This window comes from Oncorhynchus mykiss, chromosome 9, assembly GCF_057628025.1.
Source record: "Oncorhynchus mykiss isolate SJ-2025 chromosome 9, ASM5762802v1, whole genome shotgun sequence".
In the NCBI taxonomy this organism is placed as follows: Eukaryota; Metazoa; Chordata; class Actinopteri; order Salmoniformes; family Salmonidae; genus Oncorhynchus; species Oncorhynchus mykiss.
This window is the reverse complement of record NC_143030.1, coordinates 14,999,212-15,024,215: the sequence shown is the minus strand read 5'-3', so window position 1 is coordinate 15,024,215 and position 25,004 is coordinate 14,999,212. Positions and strand designations below refer to the sequence as shown.

The window sequence follows — 25,004 nt, the reverse complement described above, 5'->3', positions numbered from 1 at the left end:
ACTATAAAAAAATGTTTGACAATAAAATAAATAACACTTGATTTTGTCAGTTGAAAACATTGACTGAAAATCCTGTTAAACCCATTGTCAACTTGATGTGATCAATTTGCAACAATGCCTAGAGATTTGCAATTTCTATTTAAATCTTAAATAGATAAGCCACTCAAAACCACACAAGGATCACAGGCAGAAGCTTTGTAAAATCAGTGAATGAATGCATGCGAGGTTTCAACCCAAGTATAAACATCTTCAAGTAACAGGGAGATGTTAAATATAGTTTTCTTAAGTATTACCTACAATGTCTGCAAAAAGTATGCTCTCAAGTATGGTATAACAGTCCCAATTTGAATGAGAATAAAAGTCCTATCAAACCAGTACATTATGGTTGTTTGTTAATGTTAGGCCTATCAAACCAGTACATTATGGTTGTTTGTTAATGTTAGGCCTATCAAACCTGTACATTATGGTTGTTTGTTAATGTTAGGCCTATCAAACCTGTACATTATGGTTGTTTGTTAATGTTAGGCCTATCAAACCTGTACATTATGGTTGTTTGTTAATGTTAGGCCTATCAAACCTGTACATTATGGTTGTTTGTTAATGTTAGGCCTATCAAAGAAAGTTTATATTCCCTCGATTTACCCTAGTTACTATTTCCTTGGTTTTCCCATACAAATTCATTAAATCACAATGATATCCATTCAATCTATAATACTATTGGGTGGAATGAAAATGTATTTAAGTTACATTTCGTTGCTTCAACACCTTATTGTTTTTTTTTAATGGCAGTGAGAAAACATGTCCCATGATTCCAGGTGAGTATTCTTCAAGTCAACATACATGAGACAAGAACCCTTTATTTCAATAGTGTACAGTACCATACATTCTCACAGACATACAATATGTAACATGGTTCCCATCATGTGAGAATAGTGTATGAAGTCAATAGTAGAGAGGTCAACAGAAAAGTAGCATTATCACAGCACCACCCAGGAATTTCACATATAGTGTTCCAAAACCACATGAATTTGTGTGATCGTATGAGCCGTTAATGTGAGAACACGTGACAACATGTGAAGACACGTGAAATGTTCCACATGGGAAATCATGTGGTTTTTCTGTACGGGCATAGCAATCTGCACCAAGATGCCTTGAAAGTAGCCTGTGAGACTCTCAACCTCTGGTTAAACATCAGACTTGGGGGTAGAGTTGCCTTACAGGCCGCTTTCAAGAAGTGTGAATCCTTATCACTTTAAAAATTAACAAGTTTGGAGGAACAAAATGACAATTTCTTACAGTATTGTCAGTAGATACATTTGCCTATATCAGTCACTGCTTTGTGTGTGTGTGTGGTTGTATTCTTGCCATTGCTTTAATTAATAATGAATAAATGTAGAAACTTGGGTCACATACTGTACATTTAGTGTGTTTTTGTATATTGTTAATATTATAATAATTATGACTCAAAGAAATGAGATAATCAACATAATTAAATTGTGTATCAATGTGTGTATGTTTCCATTAGCTCTTAAATTTAAAAATAAAATAAACAAAAAAACAGTGCACTCAAGTCAAATGTACCTTAAAATAATACATACAATATATACAAGAGATTTTAAAAAGTAATGAACACAGAAACAGTCATTTTTAAAGCCCTGTTCCCAAAATGTACAGTTTAAGGGGGGAAAAAAAACTGTTTTATTAGCGTTTATCTTTGTCATTCAACAGTTTATTTTTCTCTTAAAACCACCATCTCCGAGTCTTAGTGAAGACGATCAAAAACTACAAACAGAGACAGTGAAATGGGCTTTTAGTTGAGAAGCCCACCATAACCATGGTTCATAACATAGACACAATGAAAGACATAGCAGTTGATGTAACCAACAAATTCCATTTCTAGTTAAGTCTAACCGTTGACATAAATGTAAAAATATATTTCAGTTGTGGATGGATCAACTGTATTGCTGTTGAGTAAACTGCATGAACTCAACAAAAAAATGGCAGTTACCCAACGGAGTGTAGTGTACGGAGATGAAATAAAATGCTAAAACGTCACACCTCATAACAGAACGGCGTAACAGCTTTTCCTTAAAAGGTGAATTTAACAGTTGTAAAACTGCAGTAGGCTAGTGTGTCAATGTGATTCTGTAATAAATGTTCTAGGTTTTATGGACAATTAATTCCTTGACTGTTTGTCACACACTAACAGACGCCACTTTCACAATGGTAATACCAAGTCATTCAAGTTTTTTTTCAATCCCTTTGGTGCAATTTATAATAATAATAATAATATAATATAATTTCACAACTCTAAGCACAGAAATCTAAACAGATCATCAAAATGGCTCATATTTCAAAACTCTAAGCACATTTTCCATTGACTGAGCACCAAACAAATTCAGTGTTACTTGTTCTCTCCAGCGAATCACTCTTTCAATTCGGATGCATATTCAATATAAGTATCTGCTTTTCAAAACGCAATATTCACTTTACTTTTGATATGATTTTGTCAATTGCAAACAATACAATTAACTATTACTTAATCAAACTGCTCACTACTGAAACAACATGATGTAGTGCCTAGCTAACGTGTATAGCTTGATAACTGAACACTGTCAATTTCAAATCATGTATGGATGTGGCTGTAAATACTACATCATCATTCTCCATCAGCCAGTGTGCTTCAATAGGGCAAAGACTCCCTATGTGTTACCATTATAGCGTAATGTACAATGCACTGCTGAAATACCTGGGATTATACCGTATACATTTAGCTGATGAATTTCAAGCAGACACACAGGTGATACTGTATCAGTTGAAAAGTCACGTAGAAAAGGTGATATTGTACATTTGTCCATGGGGCAGAAATGGCATACAACACCGTGGTACGTTTTTACCAGCCGACTGCTTTACAATACCACTATATCTGATTATTTGACCACAGTACTGTATGCACTGTAGTACTGTATCTACTGTAGTACTGTATGAGGATAATGAAACTAAAATTGTGCATGTCAAGTTATAGTCAAATTCTGTATGGAAAATTAGATTTTACTACTATTCTTTCTAACAGCAATTCAAAAATAACAGTTTTTACAATGTGTATCTTGTATTATTTGCTATTGTATTTAATGTTAGTTAAAATGACTAAATGGTGAGCCTATCATTCATTACCTGATGTATTGGTGACTTAACTAAATGTTGTATTTTATGGAATGACCCAGGGGTGAAAGATGTGTGCAACCTCAATGAATGCACAATCAAAGGTTCTGAACATAAGACAGGAGGCATTACACGTGTTATCAGTTTAGAGTTTTGTACATAGAGCTTAGAAAATATACCACTTACATCTGAAAAATGTGCCAAAATGATAAAAAATAAATAAAACTTGAAATAGATTACACTGCACCTGGAGTGGTGAATGGAAAGGGAAACGATAGCTGTGTGTCCCCCCCTGTTGTTTAAAGAAGCTTCAGGTAAATTCTGTTCTGTTCAAAGATGCTGTGACACACCAGAAATTATGTCATCTAGATTGCTTAATAAAAATGAACTGACTTGGTCACAGATTCGCTCCAAAAATCACAGCTTGTTCCACCAAAGACATTAATACATGTGTGGATCTTACACTAGTAAGATCGTCAACCAATAATAACATCCTGGTACTCAGTGGCATTGCTATAGCCTGGTCTAAGAGTTGGTTAATACAGCACACCTAGATCTGGGACCAGGATTATAGCATTACACCTCCACACCACCAGATGGCGTACCTTTATATATGCACCCCATGGTCACCTGACACCAATTGCGCTGGCTGGCTGACATGTGAGAATGCATTTTAATGAGCTTCCATGATTCATTTACGCTGTCAAGCATGACAGAGTACAGTGTGTGTGTGTGTGTGTGTGTTAAAATGTATATACTATGTAAGATATGATGTACATAGGTGTTCTTGTATGTAAGGTATGCATGAGATGTACTCAGGCTTCACATGTGAATATCTATGTGGAGGGGGTGGAATCCTAGCTCGCATTGAAACTCACCATTGAGCCAGGGAAATACTGTGTATACTATATTACATACGGTATGTACAGTGTATGAAAAGCCACACTTAAAAAAGTGAATAGTCAGACTTGCTATCCATTCAACCACAGTGCTTCAGTTCAGATACAGTACATGTCGGTCCCTATCAAAGTACCGTGTGTTAACATTAAAGGCCCAGTGCAGTCAACATTCTGTTATATAATTGACACCGTTGATGGAACTAACACCGTAGAAGTTTTTTAAATTTTTTATTATCAGTGTTATTTCCTGAAAGTTGCTGGTCGAAAAATAAAAATATCTACACAGGACCTTCTAAATCAGCAGGCTTGTATAGGCGGGAGTTACGGCTTTCCATGGTGACATCACCATGCGATAAATGGTTTTATAGATAACAATAACAAAGAGTTAAAATCCTCTCTGCCAATAACAGCTATAATCCCCGCCCCGACAGTCCAAGCTAAATTCTAGCTTGAGAATTTTTCATAAAGAAACTATTTTTGCCCTTTTTAATAGAAGTCTATTACTTAATTGGTAGACAGAAATGATTTGACATTGATATAAAAACAGCTGCACTGGGCCTTTAAGATGTTCTCCATCTATCTCTCTAGAAGACATCACAGTAAGGCCTATTGTGAGATTCACTGCTCTTCAATGCTGGCTTTGTATCAGTGGAGGCTAGTGTCACTTTAAATGATAGGACAGGCTCATTGGAATGGCATGAATAGAATGCTATCAAACACATGGAAACCATGTGATTGTTGCCGTTCCTTTCATTGCATTCCAGCCATTATGAGCTGTCCTCCTCACACCAGCCTCCACTGCTTCATGTGAACTACTTTTCCAACGCCAGGCACACTGCGTTCAGAGGAAGGAATTCCATTCCGATCCTCAGTCAGAACATGCAACTCACATCATCCCTACCCCAGCATTTACAGTAGCTATGGCTGGCTGCCTGTTTGCTGTTTTAACATTAGCATTCAAGAAAAAGGTAAAAGCCAAGCTTTTTTTCTAAAAACAAAAAAAATGCTGACATTTTGATCGTGCAAGAGAAGTTGGACCTCCGAATCTCAAGCAGAGAAGTAAACTTTTTGATTGACAGTTGGTCCACTGAATGCGATGCAATTCCATTTCACGTCCAGTGTTCATAAAGTCCGGAGAGCGAACTATACTGTGACATTCAGGGGAGCGTCTACTAGTAAACAGTTTTTTTATTGGCCTAATAGTAAAGATATTATTATCGTTTAACTGTAAAAATGTATTACATTTTAATGTGGCATGAGCACAACCAGTCATGAAGTAGTCATCTGATTGTAAAACATATCACTTCAAAAAGTCGGCTACCTGCGGCTGCGCACGTTCCTCCACTCCAAAATAATTACAGCATCCAAACAGTGCACTGTGCACGCGCCATTTAATGAATAGAAAGAGACATATGCTATAGACACCATCAGTGTAATGACATTTGGTGATTGTCATTAGGCCTTCTACAGTGAGTGTATTCTTGGATGCCAAGGGAAGCCATGTTTCCCCAAAAATGTGAACAATATTTTTTTTTTTTATACAAAAATAAGTTAAGTCATTTTCCTTCAATTGGCAGAATGAATCTATATGTAACTGCCAAAATAAAGGAAACACTTGAGTAAATGAGGGATACAAAGTATATTGTAAGCAGGTGGTTCCACACAGGTGTGGTTCCTGAGTTTATTAAGCAATTAACATCCCATCATGCTTAGTGTCATGTACAAAAATGCCCAGTTGCCCATTATTTTGGCTACCATGACTAGAAGAGATATCAGTGACTTTGAAAGAGGGGTCTCAAATGAGCATAAGGGGTTTAAAGGGTGTTTATCTCAGTCTACAGAACTCAACCCAATTGAACACTTATGGGAGATTCTGGAGTGGTGCCTGAGACAGCATTTTCCACCGCCATCAACAAAACACCAAATTATGGAATTTGTCATGGAAGAATGGTGTCACATCGCTCCAATAGAGTTCCAGACACTTAGAGTTCCAGAATCTATGCCACAGCGGAATGAGCATTGAAGCTATTGTGAGCCAACGCCCTATTAAGACACTTGATGTTGGTGTTTCCTTTATTTTGGCAGTTACTTGTCTCTCACCAGAGAAAGGATCCGAGCGTGCGAAACGCCGCCCCTCTGTCATACTTGTTTGGTCCCGACAGCATCAGATACATGGGCAACACATACTGAGCGGTAAGATTGATGCGTCTTGCTGTCGGTGCGTGTCTAGGTCAAATTATCAATACCCCTCCCAGAAAAAAATTAAATGTTGGACTTTTGTTATCTTTAGGAGGAGCTCATGTGTCATTCAGGGAAGCTTAGCTTCCCCATAATTCGCACCCTTACAAAGTCAATATGAACATAAGGGAGTCATAACCGTTCATAAAAGGAGTCGTAAGATGTGCCAAAAAAACAGGAATGTAGTGGAGGTACAGCAGGGTTGGAGGGAGAATGGGTCTTTCGGAGTACTTGAGTAATATAAATACTCAACAAGTGCTTGAGTACGAGTACACAGGCTCAGTCGGGGTTTAGTCTTATCCACTCCCCACCTGGAATTAATTCTGGATGGAAAACTATCTTATGTTCCTTTTCCCCTCTCTTCCACCTCTCTCGCACCAATGTTTGGTTATTATTATTACTACGCGATAACCGACTCCCGTCCCAGTCCCTCTCCTCCTCCCCCATCCTCCCTCCTCCCTCCACTCCCAGCTCTCCTGTCCTGAGTTGGGAGGAGGGGCCTTTCCTCATGTAGGCTCCCCCAGCAGGGATAGCTGGGGGCGGAGCCTGGGCAGGCTGGGGAGCTGCCCTGGGGAACTGCCTGGCATCTAGCAGGTCTTTATACTGGATCTCCGGCCGGATCATCCTCAGACAGGCCTGACGGGTAGCGTTGTCCAGCCCAGGCTGGAGCTCATATCCTAGGATCTTCACCAAACCGCTCTGGAAGGGCCTGATGTTCTTGTCCCGGATGCGGCTTGCCTCTACCGGCCTCCCGCCTTCCCTCAGGCAAGCTTTGGCCAGCAACTCCCGGCGGGTCCGGAGTAGAACGACCTCTTGGTCCATTCTGGCTCTCCCAAAGCGATCCACCTCGTCCCAAAAGGAGCGGTTGAATGCCTGATAGAGGTGCCAGTCCAGGGCGTTCCACTCCCGGAGCTTCTGCCGTTGGTTGTCTGTGAGAGCCATGGCGGGGTGCTGAGCAGCGGCCGCTTTATCCACCCAGGAGCTGCCTCCATTGGACTTTTGCTGCCGGGCGTTCAGGCTAAAGGAGACGACAGCGTCCAGAGGCCAACAGAGGGCGTGGCGGAGCAGTACCATGGATTCGTCAAAGTGCTCCGAGACCAGGATGAGTTTGAAGGCACGTCGAATGGCCACTTCACCTCGTTGCGTCAGTGTGGTGGAGAAGTTGGCGTTGTGGTCCAGGCCGAAGTCGTACCACAGCAGGTTGCGAGCGTAGTGGTTGTTACGGAGACGGGGGTCGTAGTACTTCTGGGGGTTGTCGGCGAAGTCTCCTAGGCCTGTCAGATTAAGATTAGATTAAGATTAGAAAACCTAAAATGGGCCTCCCGGGTGGCGCAGTGGTTAAGGGCGCTGTACTGCAGCGCTAGCTGTGCCATCAGAGTCCCTGGGTTCGCGCCCAGGCCCTGTCATAACCGGCCGCGACCGGGAGGTCCGTGGGGCGACGCACAATTGGCCTAGCGTCGTCCGGGTTAGGGAGGGCTTGGTCAGTAGGGATGTCCTTGTCTCATCGCGCACCAGCGACTCCTGTGGCGGGCCGGGCGCAGTGCGCGCTAACCAAGGTTGCCAGGTGCACGGTGTAGCCTCCGACACATTGGTGCGGCTGGCTTCCGGGTTGGATGCGCGCTGTGTTAAGAAGCAGTGCGGCTGGTTGGGTTGTGTATCGGAGGACGCATGACTTACAACCTTCGTCTCTCCCAAGCCCATACGGGAGTTGTAGCGATGAGACAAGATAGTAGCTACTACAACAATTGGATACCACGAAATTGGGGAGAAAAAGGGGTAAAAAAAAAAAAAAAAAGAAAACCTAAAATGTCCTCAATGAGGCTATTCATTTGATAGCATCCAGACTATATATACATTGGTGATGGGAGGGGGGGGGGGGTCTATACAATTACATATCTCAATGTTATTTTGGACGATATTATATCGATAATAGCATTGGGATCAATTCCAGTCAATTCAGGAAGTACACTTAAATGCTTTTCAATGAGGAAAATGTGGAATTGGAATTTGGTTAACATTCTGAATTGACTGGAATTGAAATAGAATTGACACTGACTAGGTAGTTCAACAAATTGTTGTATGCTGTTGTTTTATTTTACATTTTTGCACTTTTTAACCCTTTTTCCTCCCCAATTTCATGACATCCAATTAGCAGTCTTGTCCCATCGCTGCAACTCCCGTATGGACTCGGGAGAGGCGAAGGTCGAGAGCCATGCGTCCTCCGAAAAAAAGACCCTGCCAAGCCACACTACTTCTTCACACGGCACACCAAAGTGTCGGCGGAAACAGCGAAGTCAGCGTGCATGCCACAAGGAGTTTCTAGAGCGCGAAGAGACAAGGACAAACCCTCCCCTAACCCGGACGACGCTGGGCCAAACCCTCCCCTAACCCGGACGACGCTGGGCCAAACCCTCCCCTAACCCGGACGACGCTGGGCCAAACCCTCCCCTAACCCGGACGACGCTGGGCCAAACCCTCCCCTAACCCGGACGACGCTGGGCCAAACCCTCCCCTAACCCGGACGACGCTGGGCCAAACCCTCCCCTAACCCGGACGACGCTGGGCCAAACCCTCCCCTAACCCGGACGACGCTGGGCCAAACCCTCCCCTAACCCGGACGACGCTGGGCCAAACCCTCCCCTAACCCGGACGACGCTGGGCCAAACTCTCCCCTAACCCGGACGACGCTGGGCCAAACCCTCCCCTAACCCGGACGACGCTGGGCCAAACCCTCCCCTAACCCGGACGACGCTGAGCCAAACCCTCCCCTAACCCGGACGACGCTGGGCCAAACACTCCCCTAACCCGGACGACGCTGGGCCAAACCCTCCCCTAACCCGGACGACGCTGGGCCAAACTCTCCCCTAACCCGGACGACGCTGGGCCAAACCCTCCCCTAACCCGGACGACGCTGGGCCAAACCCTCCCCTAACCCGGACGACGCTGGGCCAAACCCTCCCCTAACCCGGACGACGCTGGGCCAAACCCTCCCCTAACCCGGACGACGCTGGGCCAAACTCTCCCCTAACCCGGACGACGCTGGGCCAAACTCTCCCCTAACCCGGACGACGCTGGGCCAAATTGTGCACCGCCTCATGGGTCTCCCGGTCGCAACACAGACGGCTGCGACACAGCCTGGGATCGAACCCGGTTCTTTAGTGACACCACTCCGGAGGCCTATGCACTATGATGTACCTTTGGCTTTCCTGAAGGCAGGGGCAACGGATTTGTAGTAGGCGTAGGACGACTCAGTGAGCGCTACAGGGTCACGAAGGATGGAGAAATAGAAGGTGTCGGCTGGCATCACCTTCTCTACCTGGAGTAGACCGCAGAAGAAGAGAGGTCAGAAGTGAGAGGTTAGAGGGGTCAAAGGTCATGGAGAAAGAAAATGAGTGACGAATGCCATCGTCAAACTGTTAAATAGGATGTTATTGTCATGAAATCATGGCATTTTCCTTGACACCCAAAAGTACTCGTTATATTTTGAATGCTTAGCAGGACAGGAAAATATTCAAATTCACACACGTATCAAGAGAACATCCCTGGCCATCCCTACTGCCTCTGATCTGGCAGACTCACTAAACAAATGCATCATTTGCAAATTATGTCTGTGTTGGAATGTGCACCTGGCCATCCGTATATTTTCAAAACAAGAAAATGGTGATGTCTGCTTTGTTTAATACATTCTATATACTTCCGGCCCGTCCTTGGACACTGTGCTATCTAACCTCCAAACGAGCTTCAATGCCATACAGCACTCCTTCTGTGGCCTCCAACTGCTCTTAAACGCTAGTAAAACCAAATGCATGCTTTTCAACCGTTCGCTGCCTGCACCCGCACGCCTGACCAGCATCACCACCCTGGATGGTTCCGACCTTGAATATGTGGACATCTATAAGTACCTAGGTGTCTGGCTAGACTCTAAACTCTCCTTCCAGACCCATATCAAACATCTCCAATCGAAAATCAAATCAAGAGTCGGCTTTCTATTCCGCAACAAAGCCTCCTTCACTCACGCCGCCAAACTTACCCTAGTAAAACTGACTATCCTACCGATCCTCGACTTCGGCGATGTCATCTACAAAATTGCTTCCAACACTCTACTCAGCAAACTGGATGCAGTTTATCACAGTGCCATCCGTTTTGTCACTAAAGCACCTTATACCACCCACCACTGCGACTTGTATGCTCTAGTCGGCTGGCCCTCGCTACATATTCGTCGCCAGACCCACTGGCTCCAGGTCATCTACAAGTCCATGCTAGGTAAAGCTCCGCCTTATCTCAGTTCACTGGTTACGATGGCAACACCCATCCGTAGCACGCGCTCCAGCAGGTGTATCTCACTGATCATCCCTAAAGCCAACACCTCATTTGGCCGCCTTTCATTCCAGTTCTCTGCTGCCTGTGACTGGAACGAATTGCAAAAATCGCTGAAGTTGGAGACTTTTATCTCCCTCACCAACTTCAAACATCTGCTATCTGAGCAGCTAACCGATCGCTGCAGCTGTACATAGTCTATTGGTAAATAGCCCACCCATTTTCACCTACCTCATCCCCATACTGTTTTTATTTATTTATTTTTATTTTTCTGCTCTTTTGCACACCAATATCTCTACCTGTACATAACCATCTGATGATTTATCAATCCAGTGTTAATCTGCATAATTGTAATTATTTGCCTACCTTCTCATGCCTTTTGCACACAATGTATATATAGACTCCCCTTTTTTCTACTGTGTTATTGACTTATTAATTGTTTACTCCATGTGTAACTCTGTGTTGTCTGTTCACACTGCTATGCCTTATCTTGGCCAGGTCGCAGTTGCAAATGAGAACTTGTTCTCAACTAGCCTACCTGGTTAAATAAAGGTGAAATAAAAAAAATAAAAAATATAAGGAATTTGAACATATTTGAACTTTTACTTTGGATTCTGACGTATATTTAATCAATTACATTGACTTTTGATACTTAGGTATATTTAGAACCAAATACTTCTAGACTTTTACTCGAGTAGTATTTTACTGGGTAACTCTATTTTACTTGAGTAACTTTCTATTAAGAAGGTACAATTGAAGTCGGAAGTTTACATACACTTAGGTTGGAGTCAAAAACTCCTTTTTCAACCACTCCACAAATGTATCGTTAACAAACTATAGTTTTGGCAAGTCGGTTAGGACATCTACTTTGTGCATGACAAGTCATTTTTCCAACAATTGTTTAGACAGATTATTTCAAATTATAATTCACTGTATCACAATTCCAGTGGTTCAGAAGTTTACATACACTAAGTTGACTGTGCCTTTAAACAGCTTGGAAAATTCCAGAAAATGATGTCATGGCTTTAGAAGCTTCTGATAGGCTAATTTACATTATTGGAGTCAATTGGAGGTGTACCTGTGGATGTATTTCAAGGCCTACCTTCAAACTCAGTGCCTCTTTGCTTGGCATGATGGGAAAATCAAAATAAATCAGTTAAGACCTCAGAAGAAAATTGTAGACCTGGGGCTAGGTCTACATAAGGGTGCTAATTTAAAAAAAATTCACAAAAGCTCTGACGAAGGCTGTGAGGACGATACATAAGCTTACTAAAGATCAGGGACACTATCAAGAGCAGTGTGCGGTTTCCTTTTTCATTCAAATGCCTGAAGGTACCACATTCATTTATACAAACAATAGTACGCAAGTATAAACACCATGGGACCATGCAGCCGTAATACAACTCAGGAAGGAGACGCGGTCTGTCTCCTAGAGGTTGTACGTACTTTGGTGCGAAAAGTGCAAATCAATCCCAGAACAGCAGCAAAGGACCTTGTGAAGATGCTGGAGGAAACAGGTATACAAGTATCTATATCCACAGTAAAACGAGTCCTATATCGACATAACCTGAAAGGCCGCTCAGCAAGGAAGAAGCCACTGCTCCAAAACTGCCATAAAAAAGCCAGACTACGGTTTACAACTGCACATGGGGACAAAGATCGTACCTTCTGGAGAAATGTCCTCTGGTCTGATGAAACAAAAATAGAACTGTTTGGCAATAATGACCATCATTATGTTTGGAGGAAAAAGGGGGAGGCTTGCAAGCCGAAGAACACCATCCCAACCATGAAACCATGTGCTTTGCTGCAGGAGGGACTGGTGCACTTCACAAAATAGATGGCATCATGAGGGAGGAAAATTACGTGGATATATTGAAGCAACATCTCAAGACATCAGTCAGGAAGTTAAAGCTTGGTCACAAATGGGTCTTCCAAATGGACAATGACCCCAAGCATACTTCCAAAGTTGTGGCAAAAATGGCTTAAGGACAACAAAGTCAAGGTATTGGAGTGGCCATCACAAAGCCCTGACCTCAATCCCATATAAAATTTGTGGGCAGAACTGAAAAAGCGCGTGCGAACAAGGAGGCCTACAAACCTGACTCCGTTACACCAGCTCTGTCAGGAAGAATGGGCCAACATTCACCCAACTTATTGTGGGAAGCTTGTGGAAGTCTACCCGAAATGATTGACCCAAGTTAAACAATTTAAAGGCAATGCTACCAAATACTAATTGAGTGTATGCAAACTTCTGACCCACTGGGAATGTGATGAAAGAAATAAAAGCTGTAATAAATTATTCTCTCTACTATTATTCTGACTTTTCACATTCTTAAAATAAAGTGGTGATCCTAACTGACCTAAGACAGGGAATTTTTACTAGGATTAAATGTCAAGAATTGTGAAAAACTGAGTTTAAATGTATTTGGCTAAGGTGTATGTAAACTTCCGACTTCAACTGTATCTATACTTTTACTCAAGTAGTATTTTACTGGGTAACTTTCACTTTTACTTGAGTAACTTTAAATTCAGGTTCTACTTTTACTCCAGTATGGCATTTGGGTATTTTTTCCACCACTGCAGATAACACAGAATGTCAGCATGCACTGTCATCTCAAACTAACAAACCCGTTTTAGCTCTGGTTTGTCCTGCTATCAAAAGTAATATACACACACCCACACACAGTATCCCTGCTCCTTCTTCAGTTATAATACGTAGCTAACTCCTGTTGAAACATTCACCTACAGTACATACAACTTAAACATTCAGTCCTTTCTTTTCCAACAGTGACATGAGTAGTTAACGAAACACTGACAGACCTACAAAAGATATCAGCCTCGATTCAAATTACAATCTGTGTTTTGCTAACATACGACAATACCAAAACATTGGATTTTACTTAATTTAATTTCCTCAAGAAATAAAATGGCAACATGTATTTCTAGAATTTAAAAAATAACCTTCAAATAAAATGTGGAAAATGTTCTACTTATATAATTTTGGGGCGTATCTGGGGCATATTCATTGCGGAAACCGTTTAAAAACCAAATGGAAGTAAACAGTGCAAAACGAGTTTCTATTGGACAAATTCAGGTAGGTCCCTCCCTGTTTTGTTCCGTTTAAGAAATGTTTTGCAACGGAATTGACGTAATGAATACGCCCCTGAAGTACCTATGCAGTACCTCTGGTTTGTTGAAGCGCATGTGGTTTCCCATGATGCTGAATTCTGCCACACGGGGCCCTCTGTAACCTTTGACCCTGTGGGCGTTGAAAGGGAGGGGGTAGCCGAACTGATACCCCAGAGGCAGGGCGAAGCGCAGGTCCTTCTCCTAGAAGAAGAAGAATCCAATTGCCAGATTATTATGAGGTTTACAGTATTTTTGCACAGCTTTGTTCTTTTTTTAACATGAAAATGTTTCCCTTGAATGTGGAGATGGAGTCTGTACCTCTCCGTATCGGTAGAGAATGTTGAGGACGGTGCTGCTGGCTGTCTTGTGGGTTTTCAGGAACATGACGTGGCTGCGGGGCCGACAGAAGCCCAGAGACGGGCCCTGGCCATCGGATGAGAACAACCACCACGACCTGTCCTGCTGGAGGCTATTGGGGGACAGGGACAGAGAGAGACAGGGACAGAGAGAGACAAAAGAAAAAGGTGTATTGCTGCTTTGGCAATATACAATGTAACCTGCCCAACCCAAGGCCCATTTGGCTAAAGCTTGTATCCTAATAAGCTGTTTTTTGTAATGTTGTTTTGTGCACAAATATTTGTTGAAGAGTGTCTTGTCTACCCATATGGGCTGTGGACCAAATGGTGAATGAAATAATATAAATCAACCAGTCAACATATGCAGCCCCAGGCAATACACCTAAGTCTTCCCAAGAGCATGCCAGCCTAGAGATCCAGTCAAACCAGTCTTGCTGTCTTCTGTTCTGCCTCATCTGTCCTGTTATCTGTCTATGCACCCACCATAGGGCTCCCGAGTGGCGCAGTGGTCTAAGGCACTGCATCTCAGTGCTAGAGATGTCACTACAGACCCTGGTTCGATTCCTGGCTGTATCACAACCGGCCATGATTGGGGGTCCCATAGGGCGGCGCACAATTGGCCCAGCACCGTCCGGTATAGGCCGTCATCGTAAATAAGAATTTGTTCTTAACTGACTTGCCTGACTTTTTTATTTAAAAAAACAGAGGAGGCTGATGGGAGGATGGGAGGATGGGCTACCTTTAGGCAGTTACAGAAGACAGCTCTATCTTAGTATTTTCTAATCTATTTTCTATTGAAGAGCAGAATGAAATCACAGATAGAGTAATAACAGAAGAAGAAGAAGAAGAAGAAGAAGATGAATGTTCGGCTATGAAAAGCCAACTGACATTTACTCCTGAGGTGCTGACCTGTTGCACCCTCTACAACCACGGTGATTATTATTATTTGACCCTGCTAGTCATCTATAAACGTTTTAACATCTTGGCCACGTTCTGTTATAATCTCCACCCGGCACAGCCAGAAGAGGACTGGCCACCCCTCAGAGCCTGGTTCCTCTCTAGGTTTCGTCCTAGGTTCTTGCCTTTCTAGGGAGTTTTTCCTAGCCACCATGATTCTACATCTGCATTGCTTGCTGGGTTTCTGTATAGCACTTTGTGACATTGGCTGATGCGAAAAGGGTTTTATGAGTACATTTGATTTGATTGATGATGGTGGTGAAGTAGAACAACAAAAGCTGCAGGGCGGGTGCAGCCATAGAAGTTGGCAAGACAGCACAAACTGATCTGGGACCGGGTTAGGTGACCAGGCTAGGTGCTGAGTGGCCAGGCTAGGTGACCAGGCTAAAAGCTAGATGACCTCTGACCTTTTGTTGTAGATGACTCCCAGGAGCTGTCCTGCGAAGGCAATGGCCACGAACACCAGCAGGGCCTTCCAGAGCCACGTGGGCCCCACCCGATAGCACCCCAGCCCAAGACGCATCCTCCTGGACAGAGAGAGAGAGAGAAAAATAAATATTATTATTGTTGTTATATTATTATTTAAGGGTTCAGATCCACATGGGCCCCAGTCACATCCTTCTGGGGAGAGAGATTTACAAAGGGTCATCAAACAAATATGATATAACATACCAAGCTAATATAAGGGGAGGGGAGAGGGCGGAGGGGGAGACAGAATGGACAAATAAATATGGAGAACAGAAAGAGGGAGTGTGAGAGCTGGGAGAGAGATATGGGGAGAGAGGCAGAGTTGTATGGCTCACCAAACAAATATGACTTCAGGGTTGTGATGACCAGCGAGAAGCACCCGTATGTATCATTCAGCTAGTACAGTACACTGAGTCTGATGTTGTTCATCATACTCAGTGTACTGTACTATAAACAAAGCAGTGAATGACAATTTATCAGCGCTTACAACGCTTGCAAAATCGTGAGAGTAGACAACAATTATTTTTTTTAGGGGGGGGTGAACTCAGTTGGGCTCAATTTACTGTTGCAAGTTAGAACATTAGACTGACTACACAAGGTGCAATTTCGAAATGTTTTTTTCTCTCTCTCTTATGTCGGTCACTGATAGTCACTCAATTAGCCCATGTCAGCTAACCATTTTTAGATTGGTAAATTAGTCTCGAGGCCAGCTATATAAACTAAGTAATCATGGTCGAATTACCGGCTCCAATTGATTTTTTGTTTAACTCAGATATTAAAACCTGCAAACATTTCTCTCCACCCTATGGAAAGACGTGTAGAATTGCAGGAAATGTGCTGTAAAACGGTAACAGTTTCTCAAGGCCCCATGGCAATTGCCGAAATGAACTAACGCCCATCCCTGGTTTAGTGGTACTGTAATTAAATCAATGGACTGTGCAAAGCCTCACTGTTCACCACTGGACGTTTTGCATGAAGAGCTTAACAAATGCCAGAACAATAGAATGCATTGTACTGTTAGATAGCCTGTTACAGTTTTCACCAAATGTCCCACTGTAATGTTTGTCACAATGTATAACCACCCACGCTTCGATAAGTGCTACAATACACGGATTTATTACTATTATAAAATAATTATAAAACTGGAGATGGGGGGGGGGGGGGGGGGGTATACTTAAATGTGCCCAGATGTTCAATCAAGAACAACGATTTCCGGGCTGAAAGATGAAGCTAGCAATTACACAAGAACAGTGTAGCGTTTTATTGAAAATTAATCTTGCTTGATAGCCTACAACATAGCCGAATCATAAACAGTGTCTGCCAAAGCACGGATTTGATTTTGTCACACAAGCAAGCATGATGATTCTACTTACTACAAGCAAGGCAGCCAGTGGCGAGGCGAAGTTAGGCTATATTTCGAGACGCCAACATACATTATATAACTCAATGAAGGGTATAAGCAAGACACATTCTCGCACGAACGAAAGGGGGACCTTTGTTGGTAAGGCAAAGGCTTCTCTCCTTTCAGGTCCTGTCTGCACGGACCACAGCTGCGGTCACTGTATCAATCTCAGTTTCAATCATAATTTCAGAGCCCTATCTATCGTTCTCAACCTCCGTTGTGCTCCCACCGCCAATGCATGCCCCCGGTCCCGACCGAACATAACCCCGATGTACTTACCTCGCTCTCCGTTTGAAAACCATGATAGAACTGGGCCCGTGGCGGTGTCCGTGTTGTGGTGCAGTAGTTGGCGGCAGCAGCAGCCACCGTGCATCTCGAAGGCTTGAGCCCTGGCCGTGCCTTGACCGAAAACCACCGAGGATAGGCTTCAAAAGAATCAAGCCATCGAGAGATATAGTAGAACGGGTATTATTGTCGCCTGTATAAAATACCAGAGGTTTTTGCTTTACGACTGTAGTGTACCGTATTGGTGGTACATGCCGCGGCCGCCCTCAAAGTGCTGATTGTCAAGCTTAATTCGCTTTTATTTTGCGCCCTTCAGTCCTGGTTGGCTGCTCCTTCAGGGCTCCAGGATAAAACATGTTTGGACTGGGAGAGAGTTTGGTATGCATTATGTGTGTGATGAGAGGCAGGGGAGTAACACAGAGAGAGAGAGATTGCTGTGCCCACTGCACTGTAAGTCGGTTGAGCTCTGACGTCATGGATCTAGCCTTCGGTTAGTTTGCTCGGATGACGCATGACAGAACGAACCGAGGTGCAGAGCAGAGTCCTGAGGGGTATCCTATAGCAACAGGGGCAGACTGGGATCAGACATCGGCTCTGGAATTTCTAACACAATGGCCCATTTTTTGCTTGAGTCCCTTACACTGGCCATTTTATTCATTGAATCCCATTAATAGCCCAATAATTATCATTTTGAGCAGCAAAAAAAACTATACTGAATTAAAATATAAACGCAACATGCAACAATTTTACGTATTACAGTTCATAAGGAAATCAGTCAATTGAAATACATTCATTAGGCCCGAATCTATGGATTTCACATGACTGGGCATGGGTGGGCCTAGGAGGGCATAGGCCCACCCACTGGGGATCCAGGATCAGCCAATCAGAAGGATTTTTTTGGGACTTCCTTTTTAAAAAATATATTTACAGATGGAAATACTCCTCAGTTTCATGGCTGGTCTCAGACGATCCCGTAGGTGAAGAGGTTCTGGTCTGGCATGGTTACACGTGGTCTATGGGTTGTGAGGCCAGATGGTCATACTGCCAAAATCTCTAAAACCACGTTGGAGGCTGCTTATGGTAAATAAATGAACATTACATTCTTAGTCAACAGCTATGGTGGACATTCCTGCAGTCAGCATGCCAATTGCACGCTACCTCAACACATAAGACATCGTGGCATTGTGTTGATTGACAAAACTGCACATTTTAGAGTGGCCTTTTATTCAAATCAAATTGTATTTGCCACATGCCCCCGAATACAACATATGTTAACTAATAATGCAGTTCAAGAAATAGAGTTAATAAAATATTTACAAAATAAACTAAAGTAAAAAAAATGTAATCAATCAAAAAGTAACGCAATACATTTACATAACAATAACGAGCCTATACCGGTACCGAGTCAATGTGCAGGGGTACAGGTTAGTTGAGGTAATTTGCATAGATAATTAACAACGAGTAGTAGCAGGGGTGTCAATGTAAATAGTCCGGGTGGCCATTTCATTAGTTGTTCAGCAGTCTTATGGCTTGGGGGTAGAAGCTGTTAAGGAGCCTTATGATTCTTGGCGCTCCGGTACCGCTTACCCCGCGGTAGCAGAGAGAACAGTCTATGACTTGGGTGACTGGAGTCGAGGACAATTTTTCAGGCTTTCCTCTGACACCGCCTACTATATAGGTCCTGGATATCAGGAAGCTTGGCCGCTGTGATATACAGTGCCGTACGCACTACCCTCTGTAGAGTCTTATACCAGGCGGTGATGCATCCGGCCAGGATGCTCTCGATGGTGCAGCTGTAGAACTTTTTGAGGATCTGGGGACCCATGCCAAATATTTTCTGTCTCCTGAGGGGGAAAAGGTATTGTCGTGCCCTCTTCAAAACTGTCCTGGTGTGTTTGGACCATGATAGTTTGTTGGTGATGTGGACACCAAGGAACTTGAAACTCTCGACCTGCTCCACTTCAGCACCGTCGATGTTAATGGGGGCCTGTTCGACCCTCCTTTACCTATAGTCCACGATCAGCTCCTTTGTCTTGCTCACATTGAAAGAGAGGTTGTTGTCCTGGCAACACACTGCCAGTTCTCTGACCACCTCCCTATTGGCTGTCCCTTTGTTGTCGGTGATCAGGCCTACCACTGTTGTGTCGTCAGCAAACTTAATGATGGTATTGATGTTTTGCTTGGCCACACAGTTGTGGGTGAACAGAGAGTACTACGAGGGGACTAAGCATGCAACCCTGGGGATCCCAGTGTTGAGGATCAGCGTGGCAGATGTGTTGTTGCCTACCTTACCATCTGGGGGCGGCCCGTCAGGAAGTCCAGGATCCAGTTGCAGAGGGAGGTGTTTAGTCCCAGGGTCCTTAGCTTAGTGATGAGCTTTGTGGGCACTATGATGTTGAACGCTGAGCTGTAGTCAATGAACAGCATTCTCACATAGGTGTTCCTTTTGTCAGTGTGGCAGTGTGGCATGTGATTGAGTCATCTGTGGATCTGTTGGGGTGGTATGCGAATTGGAGTGGGTCTAGCGTTTCTGGCATGATGGTGTTGATGTGAGCCATGACCAGCCTTTCAAAGCACTTCATGGCTACCGACGAGAGTGCTACAGGGCAGTAATCATTTAGGCAGGTTACCTTCATTTTCTTGGCCACAGGGACTATGGTGGTCTTTTTGAAACATGTAGGTATTACAGACTCGGCCAGGGAGAGTTTGAAAATGTCAGTGAAGACATTTGCCATTTGCCATTTGGTCTGCGCAATGCTGAGTACATGTGTACCATGTGTATGTGACAAATAAAATGTGATTTGATTTGATTTGATACATGTCCTGGTAATGCGTCTGGCCCTGCAGCTTTGTGAATGTTGACCTTTTTAAAGGTCTTGCTCACATCGGCTAAGGAGAGAGAGCTCACACAATCTTCTGGAACAGCTGGTGCTCTCATGCATGCTTCAGAGTTGCTTGCCTCGATGCTAGCATAAAAAGGCATTTAGCTCATCTGGGGGGCTCATGTCACTGGGCAGCTCGCAACTGGATTTCCCTTTGTAGTCCATATTAGTTTTCAAGCCCTGCCACATCCGACAAGCGTCAGAGCCGGTAACGTCCTGGTAATCCTTCTGGCCCCACAGCCTTGTGTATATTGACCTGTTTAAAGGTCATACTCACGTTGGCTACGGAGAGTGTGATCACACAGTTGGCCGGAACAGCTGATGCTCTCATGCATACCTCAGTGTTGCTTGTCTTGAAGCGAGCATAGGAGTGATTTAGCTCATCTGGTAGGCTCGTGTCACTGGGCAGCTCGCGGCTGTGCTTCCCTTTGTAGTCTATAATAGTTTGCAAGCCCAGCCACATAAGACGAGAGCCGGTGTCGGAGCCGGTGTAGTATGATTCAATCTTAGTCCTGTATTGACACTTTGCCTTTTTGATGGTTTGTCTGAGGGCATAGTGGGATTTCTTATAAGCGCCCGGATTAGTGTCCCGCTGCTTGAAAGCGGCAGCTCTAGCCTTTAGTTCGGTGCGGATGTTGCCTGTAATCTATTGCTTCTGGTTTTGGGTATGTACGTACAGTCACTTTGGGGATGCACTTATTGATGAAGCCGGTGACTGAGGTGGTATACTCCTCAATGCTATTGGATGAATCCCGGAACATATTCCAGTCTGTGCTAGCAAAACTGTCCTGTAGTGTAGCATCTGCGTCATCTGACCACTTCCATACTGAGTGAGTCACTGGTACTTCCTGCTTTATTTTTTGCTTGTAAGCAGGAATCAGGAAGATAGAATTATGGTCAGATTTGCCAAATGGAGGGTGAGGGAAAGCTTTGAATGCTTCTCTGTGTGTGGAGTAAAGGTGGTCTAGAGTTTTTTTCCTCTGGTAGCACATGTGACGTCATGGTAGAAATTCAGTATAACGGATTTAAGTTTGCCTGTATTAAAGTCCCCGGCCACTAGGAGCGCCGCTTCTGGATGAGCATTTTCTTGTTTGCTTCTGGCCTTATACAGCTCATTGAGTGCGGTCTTCGTGCCAGAATCAATTTGTGGTGGTAAATAGACAGCTGCGAATAATATAGACAAGAACTCTCTTCGTAGATAGTGTGATCTACAGCTTATCATGAGTTATTCTATCTCAGGCGCGCAATACCTCAAGACTTATTTTATATTAGACATTGCGCACCAGCAGTTATTGAAAAATAGGCACACACCCCCGCACCTCGCTTTACCAGATGTAGCTGCTCTGTCCTGCCGAAACACTGAGAAACCAGCCAGATCTATATTATCCATGTCGTCTTTCAGCCAAGTCTCGGTGAAACATAAGATATTACAGTTTTTAATGTCCCGTTGGTAGTATAGTCTTAATCGTAGATCGTCCAGTTTGTTTTCCAATGATTGCACATTGGCTCATAATACAGAGGTTAGTGGTGGCTTACCTACTCGTGCACAAATTCTTACAAGGCACCCCGCCCTCCTCCTCCTTCTTCTCGGTCTTTTCTTCACGCTGATGATGGGGATTTGGGCCATGTCTCGGCAAAGCAGTATGTCCTTGGCGTAATCACTGTTCTGATGTCCAGAAGCTCTCCTCTGTCATAAGAGACGGTAGCAGCAACATTATGTACAAAATGAGTTACAAACAATGTGAAAAAAATAAAATAAATAACACAGTTGGTTAGGAGCCCGTAAAACGGCAGCCCTCCCCTCCGGCACAATTATTTACAGTACTTGTCCTCAACACAAGGTGCACTTGTGTAATGATCATGCTGTTTAATCAGCTTCTTGATATGCCACACCTGTCAGGTGGATGGATTATCTTGGCAAAGGAGAAATGCTCACTAACATGGATGTAACACATTTGTGGACAAAATTTGAGAGAAGTAAGCTTTTTGTGCGTGTGGATATTTCCGGGATCTTTTTTATTTCAGCTCATGAAACATGGGACCAACACTTTACATGTTGTGTTTATATTTTCGTTCAGTATAGTTAGACAGGCCCTCTAATAACCAATAGCGGTGCGTGGGTAAAATCACTGTGGAGGCCAAGCCATAAAAAAAGCAATATTACAACTTATGTGTTCTGATAATTGCATTATTTGGTCTATAACCTGTGTGTGGCTGTGTGTGTTTGTGCAAGTAGAAAAAACATGTTGACCCACCTTACTTGTAGAGAAACGCCAATGTCATCCTCTTTCATGTTGACAAAACGCTCTATGACTATCATCCTAACACACTTTTAGTTTTTGTTGTGCTAGGTTACTTGGCTAAAATGCTTGCTTGCTAACCTAACTTATTTTCATGGCAACGTTAGCTAGTTAACAATAGCCTTCTACATCTAGCTACATATAGAACTTCCATCCTCTCAGTCCAAGGGCACAATGTATGAATTAATGGTTGTATCAGAATCTCCATTGTAATCATTGCCCGCTATGGATAATTAAGTAAAACCTCAAGTCCAAATCCCTATCGCCATCCATGGCTTATTTAGGAAAGGGACACTTTTAGCTAGCTAGCCACTGGAGGACAACAAGATGCAACAATTCATGTTGTTTCTGTCAATTCCCTTGGTGCGTCAGGACCATTCACAGTTGAGTTCACTCAGTTTAGCTCAACGCTGATTGGCTATTATTTTATAACAAAATATTTCAAGGGAGGCCAAAAGCTCACTGGCTTCCTTTGCATTCAATGAAAACATTTTAATCGTCTTAATTCGACAGCATCAGATAGATAGCCTACACATACAGAGACAGAGGGGCACTGTTTCACTCGTTCGGATGCTTTCTCTGGTGAGATGCATTCAGCCTCTTTTGCGAATTGAAGGAAAATTATGAAACACAGAGAGACGAAAGATACATTATTTTATGTTTTGTTTCTTTCTTCTTGGTACATTTTTTGGGGAAGCCTGGCTTCCCTTGTCATCCATGAATACACGCCACTTCTAGTAACTTTGATCAACTCTAAGTTCAACTCAGACTAACTGGTAGTGTACCATGAAAAGGGCTCACCTTTTAGCCAGGTACATTTCTATGGCAGTGAATCATTCAGAACTAACCTGATCTCCAACTTCTAATTTAAAGATCCGCCCCTTCTTTCCCAAGTTTAGCCTAAAATGACATACCCAAATTAAACTGCCTGTAACTCAGGCCCTGAAGCAAGGATATGCATATTATTGGTACCATTTGAAAGGAAACACCTTGAATTTTGTGGAAATGTGAAAGGAATGTATGAGAATATAACATAATAGATCTGGCAAAAGATAATACAAATGTTTAAAAAATTGGACCATCATCTTTGAAAAGCAAGAGAAAGGCCATAATGTATTATTCCAGTCCAACTGCAATTTAGATTTTTTACTCTTATACTGGTGCTGTTCAGTATTCTTATACTGATGCTGTTTAGTATTCTTATACTGGTGCTGTTCAGTACTCTTATACTGGTGCTGTTCAGTACTCTTATACTGGTGCTGTTCAGTATTCTTATACTGATGCTGTTTAGTATTCTTATACTGGTGCTGTTTAGTATTCTTATACTGATGCTGTTCAGTATTCTTATACTGATGCTGTTCAGTATTCTTATACTGATGCTGTTCAGTATTCTTATACTGTTGCTGTTCAGTGCTCTTATACTGATGCTGTTCAGTACTCTTATACTGATGCTGTTCAGTACTCTTATACTGATGCTGTTCAGTAGTCTTATACTGGTGCTGTTCAGTACTCTTATACTGTTGCTGTTCAGTAGTCTTATACTGGTGCTGTTCAGTACTCATACTGGTGCTGTTCAGTACTCTTATACTGGTGCTGTTCAGTACTCTTATACTGGTGCTATGTCAACAATGTAGCCTATTTGTTTACGTGTAACTCTGTGTTGTTGTTTGTGTTGCACTGCTTTGCTTTATCTTGGCCAGGTCACAGTTGCAAATGAGAACTTGTTCTCAACTGGCCTACCTGGTTAAATAAAGGTGAAATAAATAAATAAAATAAAATACAGGCTACCCAACCCCTCAAACAGTTGCACTGGACCAGATCATTACCATCTTGCAATTTGCACATTTAGGCCCATGGGGTTAGAATCTCAGTTACTAGAGGGTAAACATCTTAGTAGGCAGGATCTCAGTTACTAGAGGGTAAACATTTTAGTAGGCAAGATCTCAGTTACTAGAGGGTAAATGTTTTAGTAGGCAAGATCTCAGTTACTAGAGGGTAAACATTTTAGTAGGCAGGTTCTCAGTTACTAGAGGGTAAACATCTTAGTAGGCAGGATCTCAGTTACTAGAGGGTAAACATCTTAGTAGGCAGGATCTCAGTTACTAGAGGGTAAACATCTTAGTAGGCAGGTTCTCAGTTACTAGAGGGTAAACATCTTAGTAGGCAGGTTCTCAGTTACTAGAGGGTAAACATCTTAGTAGGCAGGTTCTCAGTTACTAGAGGGTAAACATCTTAGTAGGCAGGTTCTCAGTTACTAGAGGGTAAACATCTTAGTAGGCAGGTTTAGGAAGGAGAGAATATTAAAGTATTGCAACCCCAAAAAACAGAAGCAAATGCATTGGTTTTGCTTGGGTTAGGCCTATTCCCAGGTTTTCCAGAAACCTAGGAAGTCAGGAGGGAATAATTAGGGAATCTGGGAATCCCCCATCCAGAAATCTATGGAAGGTTATTGATATTTTGCAACCTTATGGGGAATTGTTAAAATCGACACATTACATTAGAGTTTGGGGCGGCAGGGTAGCCTGGTTAGAGCATTGGGCTAGTAACCGGAAGGTTGCAAGTTTAAATCCCCGTGCTGGCTGACAAGGTACAAATCTGTCGTTCTGCCC

General features: G+C 43.1%; 1 protein-coding gene across 1 annotated transcript; it reads right to left on the bottom strand.

The window, feature by feature from the left end:
* Positions 1–812: 812 nt before the first annotated feature.
* LOC110531458 (galactose-3-O-sulfotransferase 2) lies at positions 813–17,698 on the bottom strand. The gene is made up of 6 exons (XM_036987351.2): positions 17,208–17,698; positions 15,466–15,585; positions 14,064–14,214; positions 13,800–13,946; positions 9,495–9,615; positions 813–7,573 (listed from the first exon to the last, which is right to left on the bottom strand). The coding sequence occupies exons 1-6, from the start codon at positions 17,228–17,230 to the stop codon at positions 6,579–6,581; spliced, it is 1,557 nt and encodes a 518-aa protein (XP_036843246.2). The 5' UTR covers positions 17,231–17,698; the 3' UTR covers positions 813–6,578.
* Between the last annotated feature and the right edge of the window lie 7,306 nt (positions 17,699–25,004).

What these genes read in the sequence shown, in the direction of transcription:
- LOC110531458 (XM_036987351.2), bottom strand. Translation starts at nt 17,230, where the DNA reads ATGGTTTTCAAACGGAGAGCGAG. An exon ending in GTTTTCAAACGGAGAGCGAG is followed by an intron (nt 15,586 to 17,207) that starts GTAAGTACATCG and finishes CTCTCTGTCCAG; the next exon opens with GAGGATGCGTCTTGGGCTGG. An exon ending in TTCTCTACCGATACGGAGAG is followed by an intron (nt 13,947 to 14,063) that starts GTACAGACTCCA and finishes TTCTTCTTCTAG; the next exon opens with GAGAAGGACCTGCGCTTCGC.